The sequence below is a fragment of the Mastigoproctus giganteus genome, chromosome 4 (assembly GCF_048544385.1).
Source record: "Mastigoproctus giganteus isolate SK-2022 chromosome 4, ASM4854438v1, whole genome shotgun sequence".
Classification (NCBI taxonomy): Eukaryota; Metazoa; Arthropoda; class Arachnida; order Uropygi; family Thelyphonidae; genus Mastigoproctus; species Mastigoproctus giganteus.
In genome coordinates, this window is record NC_143578.1 from 137,571,948 (window position 1) to 137,599,851 (window position 27,904).

Sequence of the window (27,904 nt, forward strand, 5' to 3'; positions counted from 1 at the left end):
CATGAAGAATCACTACTGATAATCAGATCAAGAGTATTACTCCCTCTAGTTGCCTCCCGAACATGCTGACATAGAATACAATCATCCAATAAATCCACAAAAGGCTTGCTAGTGTGTTAGTGACCAACCCACAAATTCCAGTCAATATCAGGGAAATTAAAATCCCCCATTATTTATTCACATCTCTAATTGAACAATGAAACAAAAAACACTCACACTGGTACAACGATTATACTAATACTAAAATTTTTTAAACAAACTTCCTATCATACTTTTACATTCTTCCTTCGACATTTATACATTCAACACACTATTTCTCGCATTGATTCACTTATCCAGGCACACATTTTTTCACCCTTACATTCACACAGCTCATTTCACTCATACTCTGCAGTTATTCGCTCAACAAGACACTCACGCTCATCATTTACTTTCACACGACTAATTTCACTCAATTTCCACATTTATTCTTTCAGTACTTGCCTTTTCCCACACATTCATCCCCAGAGTCATACATTATCATTCACTCACCTTTCCTAGCATTTCCTTTCATACTTGCACCTTTACATTCACTCACCCTTTCACTCCAGTTTTTGTGCATTCATACTTGCATACTTCAGAAACCTGCAGATTACTAGTTTTTTTTCCAGCTGACAGGTAACCCTGGCTGCAAGTCTATACCAGTCTCTTTAAAGTCCTTTATGTGAGTGTTGTCATGTTGAATTCAGTCTATTTTGGTTAGATGTGTGCTATGATGGGGGCAGTACCAGCTTGCTTTTATTCCCATCAGTCACATTTGGTTATTTTCTTACCTCTATGATCCCCTGGCAATGAGCCAAGGGAGTCCCCAGAGGCAGGGTGTCAAATCTGGTAAGGTCTGGTGCATTCCAAGTCAATTCAACTATGTTCAGTCACGTAGGGATTTTGTCATTCACTGGGCATGGGGAGGGAAATGGGCTGGTTATATATTTGGTCTATTGATTTGGTACAGGGACTGGTTGAAGAGCCTGTCTCTGCATGTTTTGGCAGATTTCAAAAAAATTTTGAGCATATTTGGTGAAGGCCTCCTCCATGATGAATTGGTGTCCTTGGTCCCTAGGAAGGGGCCCAAGTTCCATAATTAACTGTCTACGCTGATTTTCATAGATTACACAATCATACAGAATGTGTGCCCAATCCTCACTTTCGCCACAGGTACAGGCAATTACCTGTGAGGCAATTTTATTGAGGTGCATAAGGCCTTGAATGGTTTGAGCAAGCTGAATGCTGATGGGATTCTTCCTCTTGCTCAGATTTCACACTTGAGGGAGCATAAATTCAAATTGAGGAAAGACAGTTGTAGAACAGATGTGCGGAAATTTGCCTTTAGCCAGCAGGTGGTTGATTGCTGGAACAAACTTCCATCTGTCGTGGAAGTTGACAGCTTAAATAAATTCAAAGCTCAACTATTGTTGTTTGTTGTTTTGGTTTTTAGGAGCATTAGCAACTAAGGCCATATTGCTCCGGGATATGCGGTGATCATTCCGTGACCTTTCCGCATCCTCCGTATTTGGAGGTGACGGGCTCGAACCCCGGTCTAATCAAGAAGCGTGTGCTACGCACTGCTGCTCCTTCCCACCTGGCTACGGAGGCGCCTAAGGCTCAACTAGACACACATTCGGAGTGAATGGATAGGTGAAAAGGGAAGGGGTTTTTTTTTTTTTTTTTTCTTTCTGGCTGATGCTGTATAAGCTTGCCTTCTTGCATCATATGTCTCTTCTAATGCTAATGCTGCTCAAAAATTAACTCCTCCAACATTGAGTCAATATTCACAATACTGTTGACAAAGTATTCAAATATTCCATTCATTTGAATTCACCATACACATTTCGCAAATAAAGCTAATATTCAATTATTTTATGTATAGCACGATCTTTAAAATCTGGCACATTTTATAAAAAGGAAAAAAAATCAACATCTTATAATCTAGAAATATTCAGAAAGCAATGTGATACTTGTATTTTGGTCCAGTTTGTCTTTAAGAGTCCATGTTAAAAAGAGTGACATTCCTCTTTTTATAAGATACTTACAGGATTATCTTATACTTTAATCTGTTTTTGCAACCACCAGGATTTAAACTGCACTTGTAATGCAGTGGTATTGCTTCTCACAGTAGAAGAAACTTGTCCTCGTATAGTACTATTTTCAAACAGAAGGCTCCTCCAAAAGGTTATCTAGCCATTTTTTTAAAAGATGAGACTGTCATGACAGCTGGTTTCAGGACCAACTGGTCTCTCATTAGACAGCCAATTACTGCTTTTGAAAACTGATTTTTCAAAAGCAGTAATTTAGCTAAAGGTATCTGTTGAAGTGGACAGGAACAGTAGTGCGTAACACAGGCTTCTTGATTAGACCGGGGTTCGAGCCCATAACCACCAAATACAGAGGATGTGGAAGGTCAGGGAATTACCACCGCATATCCCCAGCCCAGAAAAAAGGTGAGGGTTGGCGTCAGGAAGGGCATCCGGCTGTAAAAATTGCATGCCAAAACAATAAAAAAAAAAAAAAAAACGCTGACCCCATATATAATGGGAAAAATCGAGGACAAAAAAAAAAAAATCTGTCAAAAGAAATGCAATACCAGGGCAACTTGTTACAAAGGTAATTTTGCTCTGCTCTGAGAGTTTAGACAATTGCATTATCTATGCAATTTAAATCTTGCTGGCCACAAAAACAGATGAACGCACAAGATAATCATTATAAATATTTACAGATGTAAATAAGTTCAATTGTTTTCACTTAATATTTATCAAAATATTAAATAAATTCAAGAAAATATTAAATATATTTCTTAACCGCAAGATATACCTCTCTAGAACCTGGAAAATTTTAAAATCCAGCAATCCACGGGAGCTGGATTTTAAAGAGTATATATTTTTTAACTGATACTCACCTTCAGCATTTGATCTCACTAATGAAAGTATAACAGCTTCCTTTTCTCTTCCTTGGAAAGCATCAACAGTTTTGATTTCTAAAGTTGGGTACCTGGAGAACAATCTCAGTCGTAAAAGATCAACCTAAGATGAAAATTACCTCACTTAAACATAAGAGAAAAAAAGATGATCACACAGCACTCTCATTTGTCATAATCAATATCAAGTAGCTAACAGTTTTAGTACATGACCAGTTATAAATATCATTTTACAATTTTCTAAGAAACTATCATAACATTCTAAGGAAATTATTTTTCAAATTACATTATTTTGAAAACTTCATTTATTATTCTTCTCTGAATTAAATTTATATTTTATAAATGTATATCAGCATGTTCTGAAGTTAATTATATAAATTTTTACACTGTGAATAAATTACAGAGTGAAATCCTTGTAAATCAAAGACTGTTTCACCAACCCTAAATACAATGCAACCTAAACATATCATATCTTGTTATACTGCTGGTTTGAATATCACAAGTATAATCAACTCCCCTAGTAGAGAAAAGGAGAGAGATAATTAAAAAAAAAAAAAAAAAAAAAGCACTTTCTGACAAAACAGGTTTTACAATAGGCACTGGCAACAGCAAACTCAGAGACAGGAACTTGCTACTACACTGATTTCCAAACTGTGGATTACTGAGCAATTGTACTTACTGTCTTCTGATATGCATTCCCTATGTTGTCTTCAGAAGAATATTCCCTCAATTAAACAATTAGCTGTTTATAAACAACAGGATTTATCTGAGGGTAAATAGTATTAGCATTAGTAGAGGCATACAATGCAAGAAAGAATGCTAAAGTAGAATCAGCAAAAAAAAAAAAAAAAAACCCTTCCCATTTCACCCATCCATTCACTCCAAATGCTTGTCTAGTTCAGCCTCAAACTTATTTAGATTCTCGACCGCTGCTATGGCAGATGGAAGTTTGTTCCCACTATTAACCACCAGCTGGCTAAAGGCAAATTTCTTTCTGCACATCTATTCTACAATTGTCTTTCCTTGAATTGAATTTATGTCCTCTCAGTTGAGTAATCTGAGCAATAAGAACAATCCCATCAGCAATCAGCTTGCTCAAACCATTTAAGGCCTTATACACCTCAATAAGATAACCTCGCAGGTGCCTATTCTCCAGTTGCTTCAATTTGCAGAACTTAATCCTTTCTTGGTAACAGCAACCTTTTGTTCGATTCACTAATCTCATTGCCCTTCTCTGTACTCGTTCCAGCAGCTCTACATCCTTTCTAAAATGTGACCTCCAGACATGTGTGCAGTACTCAAGGTGTGACCTAATCATTGCCTTATACAAGGAAATGATCACCTCCTTATCCCTGGGTTAATTCTACAGATACTAAATAGCAACCTAAAAAAAAAAAAAAAATCACTATTCAAATTAAATTAAGCTACTTTTAGAAAATAAATTTATAAGACAATTAAGTTAACAAAATTGGCTAAATATTTATAAAACAAAATTTAGCATTTGCTGGAGCTACGCCGGTATTCTTGTAGGTAAATGAACAATCTGTGCTAGGTCATTAGTAATTGCAAAAGCCTCAGCATCTCAACCTGCTGGGTCGGTGTGACTAGAAAATGGAAGCCAGCTGGAGTTGTGAACATTAAAATCACCAAGGAAAATTACCTCACTGTTAGGAAAGTTGGACTGGAGAAAGTCAAGTTGCAAAGAGAGGAAGTCAAAGAGCTCCAAGTGATTAGTGGAGTTGGGAGAACGGTAGAGACAACAAATGAATTTGACACAATGAGGTAGAGAGATTTTAAGCCAGAGAAGATCAATGAATGGAGATTCCAAATTGCCAAGTGTCTGACAGGGAATATCAGAACGGACATATGCACAAGTACCACCTTTGAGGTGAAAGGAATCATACAGCGAATAATTTGGACATCTGAGATGAGCAGTAGTTGAATCAACCGATAACTGAGATTCTGTCAGAAAAAGTACATGGGGTTTGGAAGACTGCAAGTGGAAATGGACATCGTTCAGATTAGAACTGAGACCATGTATATTTGTGAAATGAATTAGGAAGTCCTTGGAAGGTTTAGATCTTTTCGCAGATAAGCTTGCTCTATTAGTTTGACAATTCATGGTGTATTCAACAGTAAGAAAAAGTGGGTGGGACATGCTGTATGAAGTAATGAAATTTTGGGATATGGCGTACATGTGGTAAGAATATACCCAGATCCTTGACATAACGTGGCCTCGACAATGCTCCCTGCATACACACTACTCGGACTCCCTCCAGTCACTATCTGGCAGAGTAGAGGTAGCAAGATTATACACTAGCTGGTCCGGAAGCCTCCTAGAGAGTTACCAATAGGTTTGGTCCGGTGTACTAACTAGCGGCCGGCCTGCAAACACCATTTTAGAGCTGTACCCTCGAAATGTAAGGAATATTGGATCTCGCCACGACATTCATCATAACCTCAAAAGTTATCAATCATACTGCATGATGGAAAAGATAGGGAAGGGTTGGCAGGAACTTAGCTCTAGAGACTAAACATGGGTTCCACCACTTCAAGCCTCCAATAAGCAAAGTGGTGGTATTTCACCGGTTGATGAGAGTCATTTACCACCTAGTACTGCCTGGTAACATAGAGGGGCGGCATTCCTCCATGTGGTGTGGGCGGCACACCTCGACCCCTGCTTACGTTGGTTCACACCTGGGTGGTCACCCATCATATACTTGTGCATGGAGGTTATACCACGATTACTAACAGTCCCACCATCGTGAAGGTGCAAGCAGAGGATTTGGCTGTCACAGACCATCCGGACTTCGCCGAAATTGGGTCCACTTGACTTGAGTGTCACCCGAATATCAGTTCCATCAGCGTTTTAGACTCTCAGGTAGCAAGTACAGCTTCTCTGGCATATCTGAGAGAATGTCTGTGACAACCTCAAGGACCACTCTGAAGTGGTCCTTGAGGTTATCACTTCTGCTCCGAAGATTGCTACTGTGTTGCCTGATGCAGAAGAGTGAACTCTAGCAGTGAGTTTTACAGCTGAGAGCTTGATGGGTCGCCATATTAATTAATATGTGGGGATCTACCCTACTCTTCAAAGTCCCATAAATGCCTATTAGAATTCTTGACACTCTCTGCACCTAGCACACACAAAGACATTTCATGACTAGATCAAATGTCCTGTTTCAGAAAGGTCCGAAAACATTCCACAAGTTGCCCATTTTGTTGCACATATTTTTAGGTTGTGATGCATTGGAGAATCACCCCTTTCGGTTCTCCCCCAAGCCACAGCACTCCCACTACCTTGTGCTTGTTGCTTTGCTGATCTAGTCTGGGCATGATTTCTGTTTAAATACTATTTAATTAATAATATTGATAAATTTAATTTTCAATACTGTTATTAAGTCGTGCGTGCGTGTGTGTGTGTGTGTGTGTGTGTGTGTGTGTGTGTGTGTGTGTGTGTGTGTGTGTGTGTGTGTGTGTGTGTCAAGAACAGTTCTGTAAATACTTTTTCAAAAAACTACTGAGACACTGCAGAGAAGAAAAATGCATGGAATGCATATAAATTATCAGGTGATACAGAAGCTTATGGCAGATATAAACTAGTCTACATGCAATCAAGTGACAAAGGAGGTAAGACAAGCCAAGACAGATTACAAGAAAGACTCTGACAAAGAATGCCAAGAAAAGCAGCAAAGACTTCTTTATTTACATTAGCAGAAGGAAGGGGTTGAATCATGTGATCCAATTGATGTCAATGGTTTAACTGTTGATGATCCTGCTTAGGGTGCTGACAGGCTGAATAGGTATTTTGCATCTACATTAATACATCAGGAATTCTTTAGGGAGGGAGATGGATGCCAGAAGTCATCAATTGACACTGTTGTTCATAGACTAAAGTTATTAGTGGAGTCCCCAAGGTTTGGTAATGAGCCCATTGTTGTTTTCTGTACTTAATAATGATATCAATGAGATTAATCAGGCTTAATTATATCAGGCTTAATGTCCAAGTTTGCACATGATATAAAGGTTGGCAGAGCGGTTAATCACAATAATGAAGGTATGTTGCTACAACAAGATCTAGAAAAATTAGGCAGATGGGCTGAGAAGTTGGGCAATGAGATGGGCAATGGAAGTTTTAATACTGACAAATGCAAGGTACAGCACATGGGTAATAGTAATTCCAGAGTAATTTATCAACCATGTTGTACTACATTTCAGGTAGTGGAAAATGAAAAAGATCTGGGAATAATTTGCAGTCTGACAGTGATGAATTAGCAAAGCAGACAGACTGCTAGGCCTGCCGACGGTTTTATCAGGAAACCGTCAGCAGTACCTCAATAAGATCACCTCACAGATGATATACAGGAATTTTGCTAGCAGGGTAATTATCCCATGTATAAGGCAATGGTCAGGCCACATCTTGAGTACTGCATATAAGTCTAGCGGTCTCATTTTAGGAAGGATGTAGAGATTCTGGAATGGGTACAGAGAAGGGCAATGAGACTGGTCAAGAGAATAAAGGGATGCTCTTAACAAGAAAGGCTTCAGTTCTGCAAATTCCAGTGTCTTGGAGACTAGGCATCTGTGAGGTGATCTTATTGAGGTGCTGCTGAAGGCTTGAAAAAAACTCAATACAGATGGGATTCTTCTTCTTGCTTAGACCATGCACATGAGGGGCATAAATTCAAATTGAGGAAAGATGTGTTGCATAATAGATGTGCAGAAGTTTGCCTTCAACTAACAGGTGCTTGATTGCTGAAACAAGCTTCCATCCATTGTTGTGAAAGTGGATAGTTTGAATAAATTCAAGGAAGAAAAGGATGAACTACGGGAGAGGATAGATAGGTGAAACGTTTTTTTTTTCTTGCATCATTTGCCACTATTAATACTAAGGTCTGGAATAAGGTTGTTGTTTGTTTGATTTGTTAGTACATCAGTAGATAAGGCTATAATGTGATGTACCTAGTCTTAGATGGAACATATTTACGGTATTTGATATGAGGGTTCAGATAAGATATTTGCTGATCTGTTTAAAATTGAAAAGATCATCAATATCCTCTTGATCTCCTGATACATATTGTAATGGCATCTGACAACAAGAAGAGAATGCTGTTTGCTGCTTAATATAAATGAATGTTGTAATGTATGCATTTCTGTCAGTAGGGAGTGTTAGTTGTAGTGCAGAGTGTCATCTTTTGTAAGCAAGTAATTATGTGTTAGGTGAACATGACCAATTACCTTAATACTTCATATTAAGGAAAGTATGACTTCTTCCTTTCTGTTCTTTCTTAGGCTTAACAGCTATTGTGTGGATTCAGTTCTGATCTCAAGTAGTTTACTGTTAATATGCTCTTTCCAAATGAGTAATGGATTCTTTTTAGAGGTCTGTTGTATTGTGGGTTTATGATCAACATAGGGTATCTTGAAGGAAGGTGAGATTAAACTGGAGGCATTTTGGCAGCAGAATCAGAATGTCTTAACCCAATAATGCTCTCTAATAATAATGGCCTAAGGTTTACTTACCTCTTTTGCTGCATATTTTAACAGAATTGAAAAGAGCTTCAATAATTTCTCTTCCACTTTCCCCTCAGTTATCACACAAAATGATTTTGCTCTCGGTTACATCTTTCATTACTTCTTGTATTCCCATTCTTAAATTCTTCATGTGTGAATGTATTTCCAAAATATTTATTCAATAGTTAAGCCTTTAATATCTAGTGGAACAATGTGGTCCATCCCTTTCCTTCTTAAATTCTTTTTAAGAATTTAAGAAAGAAAGAGATGGACCATCCTCCAACTGTGGAAGCTGAAGAAAAAAAAAGTGCCTGGGGGAAGGAATGGAATCTATCCAATTATATTAAGGGAGGCAGCAAAGGAGGAAAGCAAACCCTTAGCCACAATTATGAGAGCATCCATGGATTCAGGAGAGGTCCCTATGGACTGGAGAAATGTGAATGTATCCCCAATTCTTAGAGGGAAGTCAAAAGGTGACATGAATAATTACAGACCTGTTAGTTTAACATCTGTTCAGGAAAATAATGGAGTCACTGGTTAAAGAATCACAGTTATAGTTCAGACACAGCATGGTTTTGTTAAGGGGAAGGCTTGTCTGACCAATTTGATTGGGTACTACGATGTGGTCACAAAGGAACTGGATGCAAAAGATAATTTTCATATCATATACTTGGATTTCAGGAAAGCTTTTGATACTGTTGCACATGGAAGACTACTGTACAAACTGGAGAAGTGTGGCATTAAAGGCAAGTTGCTGCTATGGATAAAGGGATGGTTGAGTAGGAGAAGACAGAGTGGTAATCAATGGACCCTGTTCTTTATGGACTAATGTTATTAGTGGGGTCCTGCAGGGTTTGGTGTTGGGACCATTGTTATTTTCTGTATTTATCAATGATATTGACGAAGGTATATCAGGTTTAGTGTCAAAGTTTGCAGATTATACAAAGGTTGGCAGGGTTGTTATGACAGTAATGGCAGTGCGCTGCTGCAACAGGATTTAGAAAAATTGAGCAGATGGGCTGAGAGGTGGCAACTAAAGTTTAACATTGACAAATGTAAAGTACTGCATATGGGTAGTAATAACCCAATAGTAACATACCAACTGTGTGGTACACTCAGGGAATTAGAGAATGAAAAAGACCTGGGGCAATTGTGCAGTCAGATATGAAGTTTTCTGGGCAGAGCAGAGAGGCTGCAAGAGTAGCTCATGGGGTCTTGAGCTGCTATTGGTTAATAACCAATGCGATAGGATGCAGATTAGTTATAAACTAAGGAACTGGATGCAAAAAATAATTTTTGTTATCATTTACTTAGCTTTCAGGAAGGCTTTTGATACTGTTGCACATAAAAGACTGCTGTATAAACAGGAGCAATGTGGCATTAAGGGCAAGTTACACATATGGATAAAAGGATGGTTAAATAGACAATGACAGAAAGTGGTTATCAATGGGGCCTGCTCTTTGTGTACTTTTTTTTTGGTAGTTGTTGGCGCTGTTGTTGTTGTTTGGTTTTTAGGAGCATTAGCAACTAAGGCCATATTGCTCCGGGAATATGCGGTGGTCATTCCCTTGACCTTTCCGCATCCTCCGTTTTTGGTGGTGACGGGCTCAAACCCCGGTCTAATCAAGAAGCGTGTGCTACGCACTGCTGCTCCTTCCCACCTGGCTACGGAGGCGAGTTGTTGGCGCATCGGCTTCTGTGGCCATAATGCACCTCTCCCAAGGTTTTTGCAGTACTTTGATCCAAACCCGCGACCTTTGGGTTGCTAGGTAGGCACTTTACCCACCCAGCTAGCCCGGTTGGCTCTTTGTGTACTAATGTTATTAGTGGAGTCCCCCAGGGTTCAAGTGCTGGGCTCATTGTTGTTTTCAATATTTATTAATGATATTGATTAAGGTATATCAGGCTTAATATCTAAGTTTACAGATGATACAAAGGTTGGTAGGGTGATCAACAAGAGTAATCAGCATGAGCTACTACAAGATCTACGAAAATTTGGTCAATGGGCTGGGAAATGGCGGTTGAAGTTTAACAATGACAAAGGCAAGATACTGCATATCGGTATCAGTAATCCTAGAGTAACTTATCAACTGTGTGGTACTACACTCAGCATAGTTACAAAATGAAAAAGACCCGGGAGATAATTGGTCAGTCAGATATGAAATTTTCAGAGCAATGCAGACACTGCCAAGTTCATGGGATTTTATCAACAATATACAGAAACTTTGCTAGCAGTGTTAAGGATGTGATTATCCCTTTGCATAACGATGTGGTTAGGCTCCATCTTGAGTATTTCATACTGGTCTGCAGGCCTCACTTTAGGAAGTGATGTAGATTTGCCGGAACGGATGCAGAGAAAGGCAACCAGATTGGTGAAGAGAACAACGGGGGGGGGGGGGGTACTCTTACCTAGAAAGGCTTCAATTCTTCAAATTGCAGTGCCTGGAGTCTAGGCACCTGCAGTATAATCTGACTGAGATGCTTAAGTCCGTGAATGGATTGAGCAAGCTTAATGTTAATGGCATTCTTCCTCTGGCTGAGAGGAAGGGGGGCATAAATTTAAGTTGAGGAAGTATGGTTACAAGTGTTTGATGTGTGGCGGTCTGCCTTCAGCCAGGTGGTGGTTGATTGTTGGCACAGGCTTCCATCTTTTGTTATGGAAGTAGATGGTTTGAATAAATTCAAGGAAGAACTAGTTAAATTCTTTGAGCATATGGATGGGTGAAGTGTGTAGTTTTTTTTTTTTTTCTGGCTGATGCTATATAAGCTTGTTTTCTTTCAACATTTTCCACTACTACCACTATAGCTACTTCCTGTGGGACAAATTCTTTCTACCATTAAGAATTGTGCTCTTTTGTCTGATGCTATAGTGAAGGTATATCAAGTTTTAGACTGATGAGTATTCCAAGAAGTTCTCTCTAGATCTGTCTTAATGACTCTCAGTAATGTTGGCAATGGTGTATCAATTTAAGGGATGTCCACAGCACTTTAAAGTACATAAATACAAATGTGTTTTATTTATCCTATGTGGACATAGGATAAATAAAATATAAAAAGAGCTATAAAGAAAAAAAAAAAGTAAAATTTAATACAATATGCTTTTGCTATAAATAAAAGCAAAAGAAAATTAAATTCATTAAGAAAGTATATTACCTGCAAGTTATAAGGTGTGATGACAGCTACAGCATCAGGATTGATGCCACTTCTTATCAAATGCTCAAGGTGAATACTAACCAAATCGGCTTCCCCTAGAAATGAAAGATTTAATGATTAAATTAATATGTGTAGTATAAAAATTAAGTTATGGGATGAGAAACAAGGTATAATTACCAAAATCACAAAATTCAATTAAGTTTATTTTTTTAAAGTTTAATTCATGTGTTCAATAGCAATATAAAGCAAGTGTAATTTGACACCTGGCCTCGTAATAGAAACTAATTATTTCTGAAATTTCTACTCAATCCACAAAATTGAAACTCTCAATATACATAAACAGAATTTTTTCTTTGATTTCCTATTTTTAAAGTTCAGCAAAAACTATTAATTAACTCGAAAACAGCAAAAATGTACGATCATATATGCATTTTTATAATTATGAATGCAAAAAACAGTCAACAAATTCTTTTGATTTATATAATGCATCACTCCATACATTTAAATTTACCGCACAATTTACTTGAACGAATCAACGTACACAGAGCCATAATTGACCTTGAAGCTAAGTCCGTCACAGTTACCAAGGTGACTGACATAATTCCACGTCCGCATTACCAAGGTGACTGACGTAGCCGACAGAGAGAAAAAAAAAAGTACACAACTGTTTCTTGGCATAAGAAACTAACGGAAAGAACTGCAACGAATTGTTTTTGAAAAACAAAAATTGCATATTCTTCAATATGTATTATATCTCCTAACATAAAATCAAGGAAATTCATCTACTGGAAGCCACACAGCAGAAACGAAAAAAAAAAAAAAAACACAATGCGCATGCATTTTTATACTTTCTAACAATATTTTGCATTTTACTTTCTAACAATATTTTACATTATAGCTCTGTTACAATGTTTTGCTTTGTTGTTTACGTAACTGCTGTAGCCAATAATATCGGTGTGCAGGAAGTTTCATCACTAATGCTGAAGTTGTAATAACTGGACTTCATCTTAGGATACCGAAGTTGAGAAAAGTCTAATTTTGGTCCCGTTAGGGTTAACAGAACCAAAAACCGTCCAGTTGGTCCCATTAGCCATTAGCTTTGTATTGTTCGGCTTCATCCTAGAATGCCGAAGTCCGGTGCGCATTTGGAAAAAAAAAAAAAAAAAAATCAATTGGGTATATCTTTTCATTGCAGCTCAGCACAGAAATGCAGACTTCGTAACAGTATACACACTGCATGGTGAATTTTTTCGGCTGCCCTGTAAAAGAATTTCTCCCTTGAAACTCTGACACATTCCCAGAAAGCGCTCACGGCACACCAAAGAATTATTATTATTATTGTTGTTATTATTGCTCTTATATTATTTCTCCCTGATTGGAGGATTCCACTCTGTGACAGGTACTGCTACTAAGTACACAGGGTGGTTGTAATGTCTGGTGTTACTGTTGGTTGAGGAACTCTCTGACACTCCTACAGGTGTTCAGGATTATGACTTTCTGGAGTTCCTTTTAGGTGTTCTCTGGGAGACCTATTGCTGCTAGGCTGCTATGTAGGGTTTTATTATTATTAGCTATATGGTGCAAGGAAGCCTGACACTTATGCTGCACCAGCCAAAAAAAAAATTCCCAAGTTACCCTGAGAGAGAGAGAGAGAGAGAGAGAGAGAGAGAGAGAGAGAGAGAGAGAGAGAGAGAGAGAGAGAGAGAAGGGAATCACCAAGAAAGATAATATCCAGCTCAGAACCCTGGGGGTGCCAAGTCCATACTCACCAAATGTTAGCCCCTGGGGTTAAATATATTGAAATATATTTTCTAACAAAACTTTTTGAACAGCCCGTTAGCTGTAGTTAGCCAGTAATCAGTTATCTACAATATTTTCTAACAATTTGTATTGTTAGAAAATATTGCAGTTTTGCAAAGAATACACATTTCAAGAAACAATCCGTTATTCATAGCGGATGATTTTTTTTCCTTCTTTTGCGCACAAGTTTTCGAAGTTTATAATGCTGCTATCAATAGATGAATTTCCTCGATTTTGTGTTAGTAGATACAATATACATTGAAGAAAAGAAATACGGTCTTTTTATTTTTCAAAAACAAATGTTGCGGATCCTTTCGTTGTTTCTTATGGCTAGGTTATATATACTGTACAAACAGATGTGTGAAAGCGTTCCCACACCAAAGTTTCGCAAACACAGCGCGTGCGCTTGCTAAAATAAGAAAATGAATGGAATAACGCGTTTTATGAGCCCTAGGCTAGTTAGGATGGGGGTTAAAAAATAACTGAAAAAGGCCTAAATAAATGCATACTTGATGTCACATTTTTGTCATTTGTGTGAAATTCAATAGAAAGTTCTGAAATTTTAAGTGGGAAAATTCAAGAAAACAGTTCTGGTTCCAGCTATACCAAGTTTCAGCTCTGTAATTAGTGTAAAAATTATAGAATTTATGATGAACAGAGACAAGTACCTATTATAATAACTTGTGATTATGCTCCCAGCATGGGTACAACAATTGCAATACACGCTGCATTAGACCCTATTTCTACATACAGCATAGAACAGCACTATATAAACAAATTTCTGGTGAAAGAGAATATGAAACCTACTGAAATTCTATGCATGTTATGTGTATAGCATGCTGAAGAACCCACAGAAAGAAATGTGAATGGGCATGACTAGGGTAAAACGTTTTCAGAAGACTGTGAAACAGTTCTCAACCAACCAATCACTGTCATGTAGTACTGTATGTTGTACTACATGTCACTGGCATGTAGTACTGTATGTTGTACTGAAGCACTGAATGAGAAAAACAGAGGTATTGTAGTGCAAGGTATTGCACCCATGCTTGGAATATGGATTTGAAGTGTGAAAACAATTTTTCATAGTCATTTGTTGTTAAAAAAAAAAAAAAAAAACAAAAAGGTATGCCAAAGATATTGATATTCAAACAGAAGGTTGAGTAAATTCATCTGTTCCACAGAATAACTATATTTTCAAATGAATTCATATTTGACATAGTAATGTGTCAAATATGAATTTGCAATAAGATATAGTAATTCACTTAAGGTATATCAATTGATATAAGGTATATCAATTCACTCCAAATCAAACTGGTCCATCGTGAATTGGTACTACAGACTCCAAAAAAAAAAAAATCAAGACAGTCATCAGTTGGAAATAAAGTGGACAGTGTCTTTTGGGATGTAGGAAGGATAGTTCATGTTTACTTTCTGTCACAAGGTTCAATGACTGCACAGTGCTATTGCACAAGCTGCTACAAAATAATTTGTATAAAAAGATTTACAAGAAAAGGCCTCAGAAGCTATTAAAGCAGATCACCTACTACATGACAACACAACTGCACACTGTAATTTTCAAAAGACTGGGAAATTATGACCAGTTTGAATTTGAACCCCCCCCCCCCATTCCCCAAAGATTTTCAGTTGTTTAGGCCAAAGAAAGAACACCTGGGAAATCAGAAATTACAAACAGATGAAGAACTCAAACATGATGTCCAAAAAATCGCTCTCTCTATGCTGAAAACATCACTGTATTGCTATGATGATGAAATAAATGTGTGAGTATACAGAGAGAACAGCTGAATGAGAAGTGATAGTTCCACCCCTGCCTTCTCCTTTTTAAACTTTTTTGAAGGCAGAGCTATGTTGTCTCTCATAACCTATAAGTCTGAATATGCATCTCTCAACTAAGTTCTTTTTATAAATATAGTATGGAAAACAAAGACAGCAAGAAAAAACCAAACTAGTTATATGACACAGAATGAAATACATTCTTTTTCTTTTTTTCTTCTTTTTGCAAGGATTGAAGGTTGAGAAGACAGATGATACTTATTGAGACTTGAATTTCTATACATCATAATTTTCAGGAAACACACATGAATGAAGGATGTTCTAGAGAACAGAAGTCACAGGGATAAATTAGAAGAAAAGTTGTGGTGAGTTTGAAATTGGACAGTAAATGGATGCTGACAAAGAATTACAGATGTCAATTCAAAAGAATAGGGCCCATGAAAGTATCTATAGAAAAGTCATGCAGCAGAAACAGAACATCTGTGAGAAAGAGAGTAAGGAGCCTTTTTAAAGATGGGGTCATTAATTAATCTGACTGCCCTCTTTTGAATGCAGTCTAGAAGCTTGAGATTCTGGGGGTACCACCCCCAGAGGTGGAAACAATATTCCATGGTAGGGTGCAAATTTGAGATTTGTACAGAATGAGTAGTGGGTTTAGAAGAAAAGTAACACTGAAAACAAAAGAGAACATTTTTTTAGATTTTTAGATGTAGATGAAGCAATATTTGTAATGTGCTTATGACAAGAAAGATTATCACAAAGGTAATATCTAATACAGATAAGTTATCGTGTCTAAACAACTAAATGTCATTGCAGATAAGCATAGGAGCAGAAGAATCCCTTTTGTGAGACATAAGACAGGACTGAGGTATAAAAGGATTGGAAACTAAGTTATTTTTGCGAGACTGGGAAATTAGCAGAAGATCGGAATTTAAGGAATTGGTGAACATTCAAAAAATTCAAGCTGTTTGTGTAAAACAAAGTATCTCAAGCTGTAATGTATTATCATCAGCAAAGCTATGGAGCAGATTTCCAGAAGAAAATGGTCATTGATACAAAAGGAAAATAATAGCAGAAAGAAAAGAACCTTAGGGAGCATCAGTGAAGTCAGAAGACAGGGCCATCTACCATCACCAGCAGTGAACATTCAGAGAGGACACTTGATAATCAATTTAAAAAAAAAAAAAAAACAGTTAGTAATCCATAAGATGGAAGCTTGTAAGATGGAAGACTTATATGCCAAATATATCAAAAGCCTTAGAAATTACAAGAGCAATTGCTTGAGTTTCGCCAAGCTTTTCTGTTGAATTTGTCAGTAGGCAGGAAATACAGGCAAATATATCACCAGGGAATTGACACTGACAGAATCCATAATGGAAATCACTGTTCAGATGTAAGGTTTTGGGGTAGTTTAGGAGTTGGCATTTAATGGATTTCTCCATTACTTCTCCGAAGCAATGGAGAAATGGAGGGCGCTGACTCTCTTTAGAAAATACAGCTGCGAGTTACAGGCTCTGAAAAAAAACGATAAGTATTTGCTTTTTATTTACATAATTGTTATTTTATATTGTACTTAATACGTAGTCTTATAGTTTTAATTATGCTGGTTATTTTTATTTTAATTTATATAAACAGTTTTTGTAGATATACGTAATACTTTATAAAACCGTTATTTCGTTCGAATATTGCAGGCATTGTTTTTGTATATAGTGATAGGAAATTCAAATTTTTAATTGAGGTAGCTAGGTAGATCTAATGTAAAATTATAGAAACAGTAATACGCTTCACTGTTTCTATTAGATAGCGTAGTATTGACATTTAATTAATTTAATTTATTGATTTTATTAATTTAAAGTATCATGCCACAAACTAGAGCAGCAAAGCAACGGGCACAAAGTGGCAGGAATTCTGTGACTCGGGGGAGAACTGAGGGGGGTGATTCTCCAACGCATCACAGCCTAAAAAAATGTGCAACTTGTGAAATGTTTGCCGAACTATCTGGAACGGAACATGATATTGCCATGGGGGATGTCTTTGTGTGTGCGCGATGTAAGGAGTGTAAGGAAATCAGGCGACAACTCAGCGTTGTTATGGGCCTATATGAGAGTTTGAAGGACAGGGTAGATGCCCTCGAAAGATCTAAATTGAGGGGCCCATCAGGCTCTCAGCTGCCCACATCAACGCCAGAGCTTGCACTTGGTCATCATGCAACACAGCGGCAACCCCCAAGGCAGAATGCGCTGGTCCCTCAGGAACTAGTAGTTGTTGGTGACTCTATTGTCATGGAAACGGAGAACATGCTTTGTAAAAAGGATGGGTGGAACAGGACCAGGGTATGTCTGCCAGGGGCAAAGGTTGATGACGTTGTAGAGCAGATATCATCTTTTAAGGGCACAAAAGGTGATATAGTTCTACACGTTGGCACTAATGATATCATGAGTAGGAGACCGGCAGAATTACTTAACAAGTACAGGTCACTGATGAAAAAAAGCCGTGAATTAGGGTTGAATTTGAAAATGTCTGCAATTCTGCCCAGACACGATAGGAGGGAGTATATGATGAGAGCCTTGTCGACCAATTCGGCCCTGGAAAGATTGTGCAAGGCTCAAGGGATAGAATTTTTTTCAGCCTGGACTGTACTTGTTAACAGGAAAGACTGCTTCTACAGGGATGGGATACACTTAAATAGAAAGGGTGCAAGAATATTTGCTGATGCTATCAAGGCAGTGTTAGGTGGGTCAGAAAACTGATAGCTTGGGGGGATACAAGGACTAATAGTTTAACAGTAGCCGTAGGCAGAGGTGAAGGTGATTCTTGCACAACTTCTATTAGAATAAGATGCGACCTGGAGCGTGGGGTGTTGTGGGTTTCAGGGACGGGTGGCGGTCATCGTGGAACGGGTGGGTATATGGGATGTGTTAGGGTAACAAAGAATAGGAGTGGGAGCATGTATGCTTGCATGTATACCAATGCTAGAAGTATAGTAAATAAATTTGATGAATTTGAAGTGTTGGTCAAGACATCAAAGGCGGATATTGTTGCGATATCAGAGACATGGTGTCACACTGATATAAGGAATGCCGAACTGGAATTTGAGGAGCACAATGTGTACAGAAAGGATAGACAGGATAGGAAGGGAGGAGGTGTTATGCTGTTAATTAAGAAAAACATAAAATCAAAATAAGTGCATCCAGTTGATATAGATGAACAGTGCACTGTTGAGTCAGTTTGGAGTGACATAAGCACTGTGAAAGCAAAAATAAGAGTAGGAGTGTGTTATAGGCCTAATGACTCGAATGAGTACAATGAACAATTGTACAGAGAAATAGAGTGGGCTAGTAAATCGGAATGTCTTATAATGGGGGATTTCAACTTCCCAGATACTGACTGGAACTTGTGGGTTGGGCACTCACACACTAGTCAGACATTTGTGGATTTATTGGATGATTGTTTTTTGCAGCAGCATGTTCGAGAGGCAACCAGAGAAAGTAATACTCTTGATCTGGTTATCAGCAGTGATCATTCATGTATTAGGAATTTGCAGATAAAAGAACCACTAGGTGGCAGTGATCACAGTGTACTGACGTGAGATTTACTTAAAGATTTAATTACCATCAGGAGTAAAGGAAAGGGTTTTTACTTCCGTAAAGGCGAGTACAGTGGTCTCCGACAATTTTTAAATTCTGTACAGTGGAATCAACTGATGATGTTACCAACAGTAAATTCTAAGTGGGAAGCATTCAAGGAATTAACAATATTTCAATAAGAAATATTGTTCAAGGTTTAGGCCTAAATGGTTGTCAAATGAACTAATGAGACTCGTAACAGAGAAGAAAAATGCATGGGATGTATACAAATTAACACGTGACACAGAAGCCTATGATAGCTACAAGCTGATCTGTAACCAAGTTAAAAAGGAGGTTAGGCAGGCGAAGGCAGATTACAAGAAATCCTTAGCAAAAGATGCTAAGAAAAACAGCAAGGATTTCTTTACTTATATAAACTCTAAAAGGAAGGGGATGAATCTGATTGGTCCACTTGACATCGATGGTTCGACTGTTGATGATTCTGCTCAGATAGCAAACAAACTGAATGAGTATTTTGCATCTACATTCACACGTGAAGAATTATTAAGGTTTGAAAATGGCAGAAGGTTATCAAATTGTAGCAGGATACTTAATGATTTTGTAATAACTGAGAGTAAAGTGGAAGAGAAATTATTGAAGTTAAACGTAAGAAAAGCACCTGGGGTGGATAGGATCTATCCAGTTATATTAAAGGAGGCGTCAAAGCAACTAAGCAAACCGTTAGCCATAATTATGAGAGCATCCTTGGACTCAGGGGAGGTTCCCACAGACTGGAGATGTGCATATGTATCCCCAATTCACAAAGGGGGATCGAAGGGTGACACGGGTAATTACAGACCAGTTAGTTTAACTTCTGTTCCGGGTAAAATAATGGAGTCGCTGGTTAAAGATGCATTGCAGGATCATCTAGACAAGACTGCAGCAATAATTCAGATACAGTATGGGTTTGTTAAGGGAAAGTCTTGTCTGACAAATCTGATAGGATATTATGATGTGGTTACAAAGGAACTGGATGCAAAAAATAATTTTGATATCGTATATTTGGATTTCAGGAAAGCTTTTGACACTGTTGCGCATGGAAGACTATTGTACAAATTGGAGCAGAATGGTATTAAGGGTAAGTTGCTACAATGGATAAAAGGATGGTTAAGTGGGAGAAGACAGAGGGTGGCAATCAATGGGTGTTGCTCTTCGTGGACTAATGTTATTAGTGGTGTCCCACAGGGTTTGATGTTAGGTCCACTGTTGTTTTGTATATTTATCAATGATATCGATGAAGGTATATCAGGCTTAGTATCGAAGTTTGCAGATGATACAAAGGTTGGCAGGGTTGTTAATGACAGTAATGGCAGTGTGCTACTGCAACAGGATCTAGATAATTTGGGCAGATGGGCTAAGAAGTGGCAACTGTAGTTTAACCTTGACAAATGCAAAGTACTGCATATGGGTAGAAGTAACCCCAGAGAAACGTACCAACTGTGTGGTAATACACTTAAGGTGGTAGAAAATGAAAAAGACCTGGGAGTAATTGTGCAGGCAGATATGAAGTTTACTGAGCAATGCAGACATGGGGTTTTGTCAATGATATATAGGAATTTTGCTAGCAGGGAAAAGGAGGTGATAATCCCTCTGTATAAGGCAATGGTCAGGCCATGCCTTGAGTACTGCGTACAGGTCTGGAGGCCTCATTTTAGGAAGGATGTAGATTTACTTGAGTGTATACAGAGAAGGGCAACAAGATTGGTGAGGGGAATGAAGGGATCCTCTTATCAAGAGAGGCTTAAGTTCTGCAAATTGCAGTGGCTGGAGACTAGGCACCTGCGCGGTGATCTGATTGAGGTGTATAAGGCCTTGAATGAGTTCAGCACGCTGAATTCTGATGGGATCCTTCCACTTGTTCAAATTATGAACCTAAGGGGGCATAAATTCAAATTAAGAAAAGACAGATGTAGATTGGATGTGCAGAAATTTGCCTTTAGCCAGCGGGTGGTTAATTGCTGGAACAAACTTCCATCTGTCGTTGTGGAAGTTGATAGGTTGAATAAATTTAAGGAGGAACTGGACAGGCATTTGGAGGGAATGGTGTGATTTTTTTTTGGCTGATGCTGCATAAGCTCATACACTTGCTTTCTTGCATCACATGCCACTACTACTACTACTACTACAACGTATACCCGTATATGTATTACGTCTGTAAATTGCATGTTCTCTAGTCGATTGGCCTGTTTTGCTGGATGAAAAATCGCAGTTTCTGGAGGGGGGGGGAACCTTCCTATCTACACCTGAGACAGACTGACTCAGCCACGGAGCGAAAAAGCCCATTAAAGTTCCTTGCATCATCGCTGGGATTCGAACCTGGGCCTTTTCAACCTGGCGTGTGTGGAGGATGGTGACAATACCACTGTGCTACCCGTGAAGACACTGACATCAGAATAGTATGATTAGATTTAAAACATTAATCCAATCAAGGAAAAGAAGAATAGATGCAAAATGGGCTGATCTTGCAGATAAGCCCATTTTGTATCCTTGCAATGCCAAAGGCTGAGAATGACCATGAAAGTAACACTCTATTGGAGAAGGATCGATCACCAAGTTGATCTGAGGTGCCTTGAGGATCATTTACCTTGGCTGTATATTTTGAAAGGTTGTTCATTCAACAAACATTTTGCTTACATAGTATTGCTTGAAAATACATCCATTAAATATTTTCACATATTGTATCACCCAGAATCAGAAAACAATTAATTGTTCAAGAAAGAGTCTTTCTATGCTGGTCCTCACTTAGGATAAAGGACTTTGTACCAGTCCTGAAATGTTATAACTGTTTAGGATGCAGACACACATCAGCCAAATGCCTGAAGCAAAAACTGGTATGAGGCCACTGTGCTGAAACCAGCCACCTTTACAAAGAATGCCCCAATAAAACTTTGCCACTGAAATGCACCAATTGTAAAGCCATCAACAAACCCAGTGACTACTCTGTGAGAGATGGATTACTTGTTTACAAAAGAGCAGCTGAAATAATACACAATAACACCAATTATGGAAAGTAGGACAGAGTATTCACCATTATCCAGACTTCGCATAGGCCAAAGAAACACAAAAATCAACTTCAGTGGAATCTCACCTTCATCTCCTCATGGAGGAATTAGATCTTAATCTTCTTCTTCTCCAAGAGCCCTACTACATATGTGGCAGGTTCTTTGGTTATCCCCTAATGTACAGAAAAATTCAAACTCTACAGCACTGTCTTGCAGACATCATCTGCAATCCGGATTTAGTCATTAGCGTTAACAGAGGCAAATGATGCAAGAAAGCAAGCTTATGTAGCATCAGCCAAAAAAAAAAAAAAAAAACAAAAAAAAAACCACTCCCATTTCACCCCTCCGTTTGTTCCAAATACCTGTCCAGCTCAGCCTTAAATTTATTTAGGCTATTAACTTCCACAACAAGGGATGGAAGTCCGTTCCACCAACCAACTACCCGCTGGCTAAAGGCAAACTTCCACACATCTATCCATGTCTTTCCTCAATTTGAATTATGCCCTCTCAGGTGACTAATCTGAGCAAGAGGAAGAATCCCATCAGTGTTGAGTTTACTCTTTGCTAAAACCATTCAAGGCTTTATACACCTCAATCAGATCATCTCGCAGGTGCCTAGTCTCCAGACACTAATTTGCAAAATTTAAGCCTTTCTTCGTAAGAGCAACCCTTTGTTCCATCCACTAATCTTGTTGCCCTTCTCTGTAGTCATTCCAAAAGCTCTACATCCTTCTTAAAATGAGGCCACCAGACCTGTATACAGTACACAAGGGGATAAATACCTCCTTATCCCTGCTAGAAAAATTCCTGTATATCATTGACAAGACACCATGAGCTACTCTTGCAGACCATCTGCACTGCTCAGAAAAATTCATATCTGCCTGCACAATTACCCCAGGTCCTTTTCATTCTCTACCACTGTCGGTGTAGTACCACAGAGTTGATACGTTACTCTGGGGTTACTGTTTCCCATATGTAGTACTTTACATTTGTCAATGTTAAACTTCATCTGCCACCTCTCAAGCCTACCTGCTCAACTTTTCTAGATCCTGTTGGAGCAGCGTACTGTCAGTAGTGTCCTTAACAACCCTGCCAACCTTTGTATCGTCTGCAAACTTGGACATTAAGCTTGATATACCATCATCAATATCATTTATAAGATATTGATTTTTCATCACTAGAATTGATTCCCTATGCTGCCCGCATCTGGCTGGGGCAACTGTTGAGGCCACCTTTGGCCGCATCACATTTCTCACAGCGTATTTCCAATTTGGCACTAATACACAGCCACACGTTGCTCGTCTTAAGCAAGCCCTTAACCTCCTTGGAAATGCAGATGTTATCGTAGCTGCTGACTCAAATGCGTTCAATCAACCCAATGACGTATTGCTACTACCAATGCCAAAGGAGACCTACTAGAATTTATTGCCTCTCATAAACTTGTGATCCCGAGCTGTACTGGAAAATTTGGATATCACACTATTAACCCCCTCTCTTGTCAACAGACTAAGGCACTGGCAAGTACACGACACTGCCACCACCAGTGATCATCAACTAATAACATACAGCACTGAAAACAGTACCTCTACTCGTTTGATGTATGTTCTCGATACCATTATATTCTCCACTAGAACTGCCAAATGGGATACTTCTGAGAATACAGGAACTCCCCGACTTAAGAAAGGGTTGAGTTCCGTGGAACGCTACATAAATCTGAATTTCCTCCATGCTTGTGCAGCACTCGCAACAGTGCTCGCTGAATTGACTGAATCAAAAAAGAAAGTTCAACAAACATGTAAATAGAATTAGTTATTGTATTTATTCAATTTTTTATCTCATGCACAGGAATAATTACAAAAACGTGCAATTTAAAAAAATTTCAAAATTATAAAATTACAAAAAAAAAGAGAGGAGACAGGCATAAGTTCTACCTCTTGAGCATCATTGCCAAAATTCATCTTCAGCTGATAAGTACACCGCTGTGGAGATTTAGAAGGGATTGGCCGCTCAACCTTATGAAAGAACATATTAATGGATGACGGGACAGTGGCTTTTTTCTTTTCATCGTAGATTTCTTCAGAGCAAGCAAGCATATCATTCACCCCTCTGTTAACTTTTAAGAATTGTTAGCTGCGAGGATCCATCTTCTCAAACCTCGCCATTGCCGATGCAATTTCAGGAAATGCTACTGACATCTCTCAGGTGATGAAGCATCTCGACTCCTCATTTGGTTCATCTTGAGCTTCGTCAGCATTTTCTTCTTTCACTATCGCTGCCTGCAAGTCAATACGTTATTCATTAAATAATTCCTTCTCTTCTTCGTCTATTAACTCCTCCACATCTTTGACTTCAACATCCAACTGAAATAGCTCTGCAACCTTTACAATCTTATCTGTAACCTCTTCATATGATTAATCTTTTTCAATTCCTTTTAAACATTTTATGTGCCATGGTCATATTTTCTTCCATGCGCTATTTAAAAAACTTTTAGTAATTCCCACCCAGGCTTTAATGTTTAATTAATGTTTAAGATTGCTTGGTAAATATAGTAAGATTTCCAAAAGTCTCTTAACGTAAAATTTTTCTCACTGTCTACTGCACACAATGCTTGAGCAAATGTTGTGCGTAAATAGTATGCTTTTAAATTCAAAATAACACCATGATCCATAGGTTGGATGAGTGAAATCGTGTTTGGCAGTAGAAATATGACTCTCACGTTCGAATTGAAATTATCTAGATGTGTAGAATGTCCAAGAGCATTATCTACTAGAAGCTAAATCTTGAAAGGAACTTCATTGTCTTAACGATATTTTTCAATCTCGGGACTAATATGAAGCAGCATTTAGACCAATCCTCAAAGAGAGATACTGTTATCCATGCTCTCTGGTTCGATCAGAAATGCAGGGGTAGGGTGGCTTTATTGATGCCCTTAAATGCACCAGGAGTTCCAGAATGGTACACAAGCAGTGGTGTTAATCTGTAATCTCCTGCTGCATTAGCCCCAAGAGCATGGCCCTATCTTTTGACACCTTGAAACCTGGCATTGTATTTTCCTCTTTGGCAATGTATGTTCGATCCGGCATTTTTTCCCAATACAGAGCAGTCTCATCAACATTAAAAATTTTCTGTGTTGAATAGCTGCCTTCATCAATAATTTTTTCCAACACATCACAAAATTTCTCTGCAGCTGCAGAACCAGCACTGGTGACTTCACTGCATACTTTAATATTTTGGAAACCAGCGCAATGCTTGAACCTATTAAACCACCCGTTGCTTGCCAGGAACTTGGCTTTGGGTTCACCGTACTTATCATTAATATCTTTATAAATACTTGTTGCATTTGCTTGAATGGTCATTAGACTCAGGGGCACTTGCTTCTCAATCTTATTTTCCATCCATATTATTAACAGATGTTCTATCTTCGATATAGCACCTGAACGCTGTTTGGTGATCACTATTGATCTTTTAACACGTTCTTTTATACGCACACTTTCCTTTAAAATAGTATTCACTGTTGAAGCAGTAAGACCTAATTCCCTTGCAATACATGACAAACTTTATCCCGCTTCGTACTTAATTTCTAAATCAATCTAAATCTTCATTTCTAAATCAATTTTGTTTTGTTTCCTAGTACTACCACAACTTGCACTTTTTGTTGGTCACTTTCCCTTCATCATTGTAATACATAAATAGGAATGAAGAAAAGTTTCTGAAAATTTGTTTTTTATATGATTGAAGATTTCAGTGAAGGGGAACACATTTCATCATAATAGCATAAAAACGCACATAATTGCAGTTATTGGTATTATTGCAAATGCAATCAGATCGAGTTTACTACCCATTTATAATTATTGCACTAACAGAAAAGCCCAATAAACCAACAAGTGCATATTGTTTTTTTGTCATGGATTAAAGAAATGTCCTTTAGAAAAATATCACAAAGGCGTTCAAAATTGATTCTTATAATGGGAACATATGATAATCATGACAGGGTAGTGCAATTTCCACTGTAAATATGACCTTTTAGAGAGATAAATAGCTTAGTAATACAGAAAAATTTCCAACTTCCAAGGCCTTGGAACGAATAACAAAAAAAAAAAAAAAAAATGTGTTATTGGGTTCACATTACAATATTTTCACGATACCTCCATTTATTCCTACAGGATACAAAATACATTTCCACAATTTTTTAAAGATTTCACCCGCCAGCAAAAACTTACGTAAAGTCAAATTTCCATAAGTCAAGTATTAAGTAAGTCAGGGAGTTTCTGTATTATCCGAGATGCTTTTGTTTGTTTTGTTTGTTGGATTTATTGGTGCAAGGGCTACTAAGGCCATAATGCACCTATTTCAATCTTATTTGATACATGATTGTATCCGAGATGCTCTTCACAACCATTCAGCTGAGAATTTTCGAACTATGAATAACCACCAGAAAACTAATTTCCTGCAAGACTTACTCCATAAAGCATTGATGAAAAGATGTACCTGACATCCAAAATCAGTTCCTTGGTGATCAGAAGAATTAACAGACCTCCGCTCCTCTCTCCAGCATGCAAGGAAAGAGTTAAAAAGAAAACGAAGAACACACCCACCTCAAACAGTAGAAGGAAAGTACAAGGAAAGATACAATGCAATCTGGAGAGAATACATGAACAAAATTAATCATGCCAAACGAAGTTCCTGGTGTGCCCTGGTGGAGATAGAAGGCAATAAAAACCCTTGGGGTTTGGTTCACAAGCTCATAAGGAACAAAATAGAGTCCACAGATATCATAAATTCTATCTGTTCTGGGGGCTCCTCGGAAATGCTTTCCTGGGAAGAGGCAATAAACAAAATTCTAGGTGGAATAATCTACTAAGACAATTCTGATCTTGACACCAAAGTACACAGAAACGTCATCACTGAGAATCAGGGCTACTTGACCTGGGCCACAGAAGAATCCTTCACTGAAGAGGAGGTTGCATTAGCCATAAATAAAATCAAAAATGGAAAAGCTTCTAGACTGGATCTCATCAACGGGGAGTCCGTCAAATACCTTTGGTCTGCTGCACCCAATGTTCTAGTACAACTATTCGACACTTGTCTAAATGCAGGCTCCTTTCCTACACATTGGAAAACATGCCAACCTCAGACACCCAAAGATCTAAACTGTCCCACTGATACAGCCAAAGCATACCTTCCAATTGCTCTATTACCAATATTAGCAAACGTATTTGAGAGGTTACTTCTCACCTGTCTTCAATCTGTCTATGAAACCAAAGGACTCACCTCCCCACTCCAGTTTGGCTTCAAGCAGGGGTGCTCAACTATTGATGCAGTAATGAAAACCACTCAGCTGGCAGATAATTCTGATGCCTGTTACGTACTGCCCCTTTTTATTGATTTTAAGAGAGCATTTGACACTGTCTGGTGACCAGGGATCCTGCAGCGAGCCAGAATATCTGGCTGCTCCTTCAACATCTTCAAATGTCTTGCAGATTACTTCTCTTACAGAAAAGTTACCATGAAAACAAAATTTCATAGTATCACCCGCCAACTCACCAGAGGCTGCCTACAGGGATCTGTTCTGGGGCCAGCTGTTTAGCGAATATAATCCTGGATGATTGGTTCCTGCAGGACTTCCCCCATACCACACAGCTCTCATATGCAGATGACCTGGTCATCATTGTTATGAGTTGTACTTGTACAGATATATAGACCAGAGCCAAAACAGTCTTGAATGCCCTGTCGATTTGGGCTGAAGAGAACAAGCTGGAAATCTCTACAGATAAAAATAGAACCCTACTTCTCAAAGGACATCTTGACATCAACAGACCACCAACCATTCGTTACAAAGGACATGCACTCAAGAATGAACATTCAATCAAATATTTAGGTGTTACCCTAGATGATCGCAGAACTTTCATGCCACATCTAGAGTCCATGAAAGAGAAAGCCAAAAATTATATCAATATGCTTGCTTGCTTCACTCGCAGAGACTGGGGTCTTAGGGGACCTGCACTCCACCTTCTTTATTCAGCTGTTTTTGTACCGTTCGTAACATACACATTGGCACTAATGATATT

General features: G+C 38.3%; 1 protein-coding gene across 1 annotated transcript in view; it reads right to left on the reverse strand.

Annotated features, from left to right (window-relative positions):
- Window positions 1–27,904, reverse strand: part of LOC150087085 (DNA-binding protein SMUBP-2-like) — a 460,431-nt gene that overhangs the window by 156,481 nt on the left and 276,046 nt on the right. The window contains exons 12-13 of the mRNA XM_090372370.1: window positions 11,618–11,712; window positions 2,933–3,056 (exon numbers count right to left, since the gene is read on the reverse strand). Of these exons, the coding sequence (XP_090228496.1) occupies window positions 2,933–3,056; window positions 11,618–11,712 (219 nt within the window). The remainder of the gene's footprint in view (window positions 1–2,932; window positions 3,057–11,617; window positions 11,713–27,904) is intronic.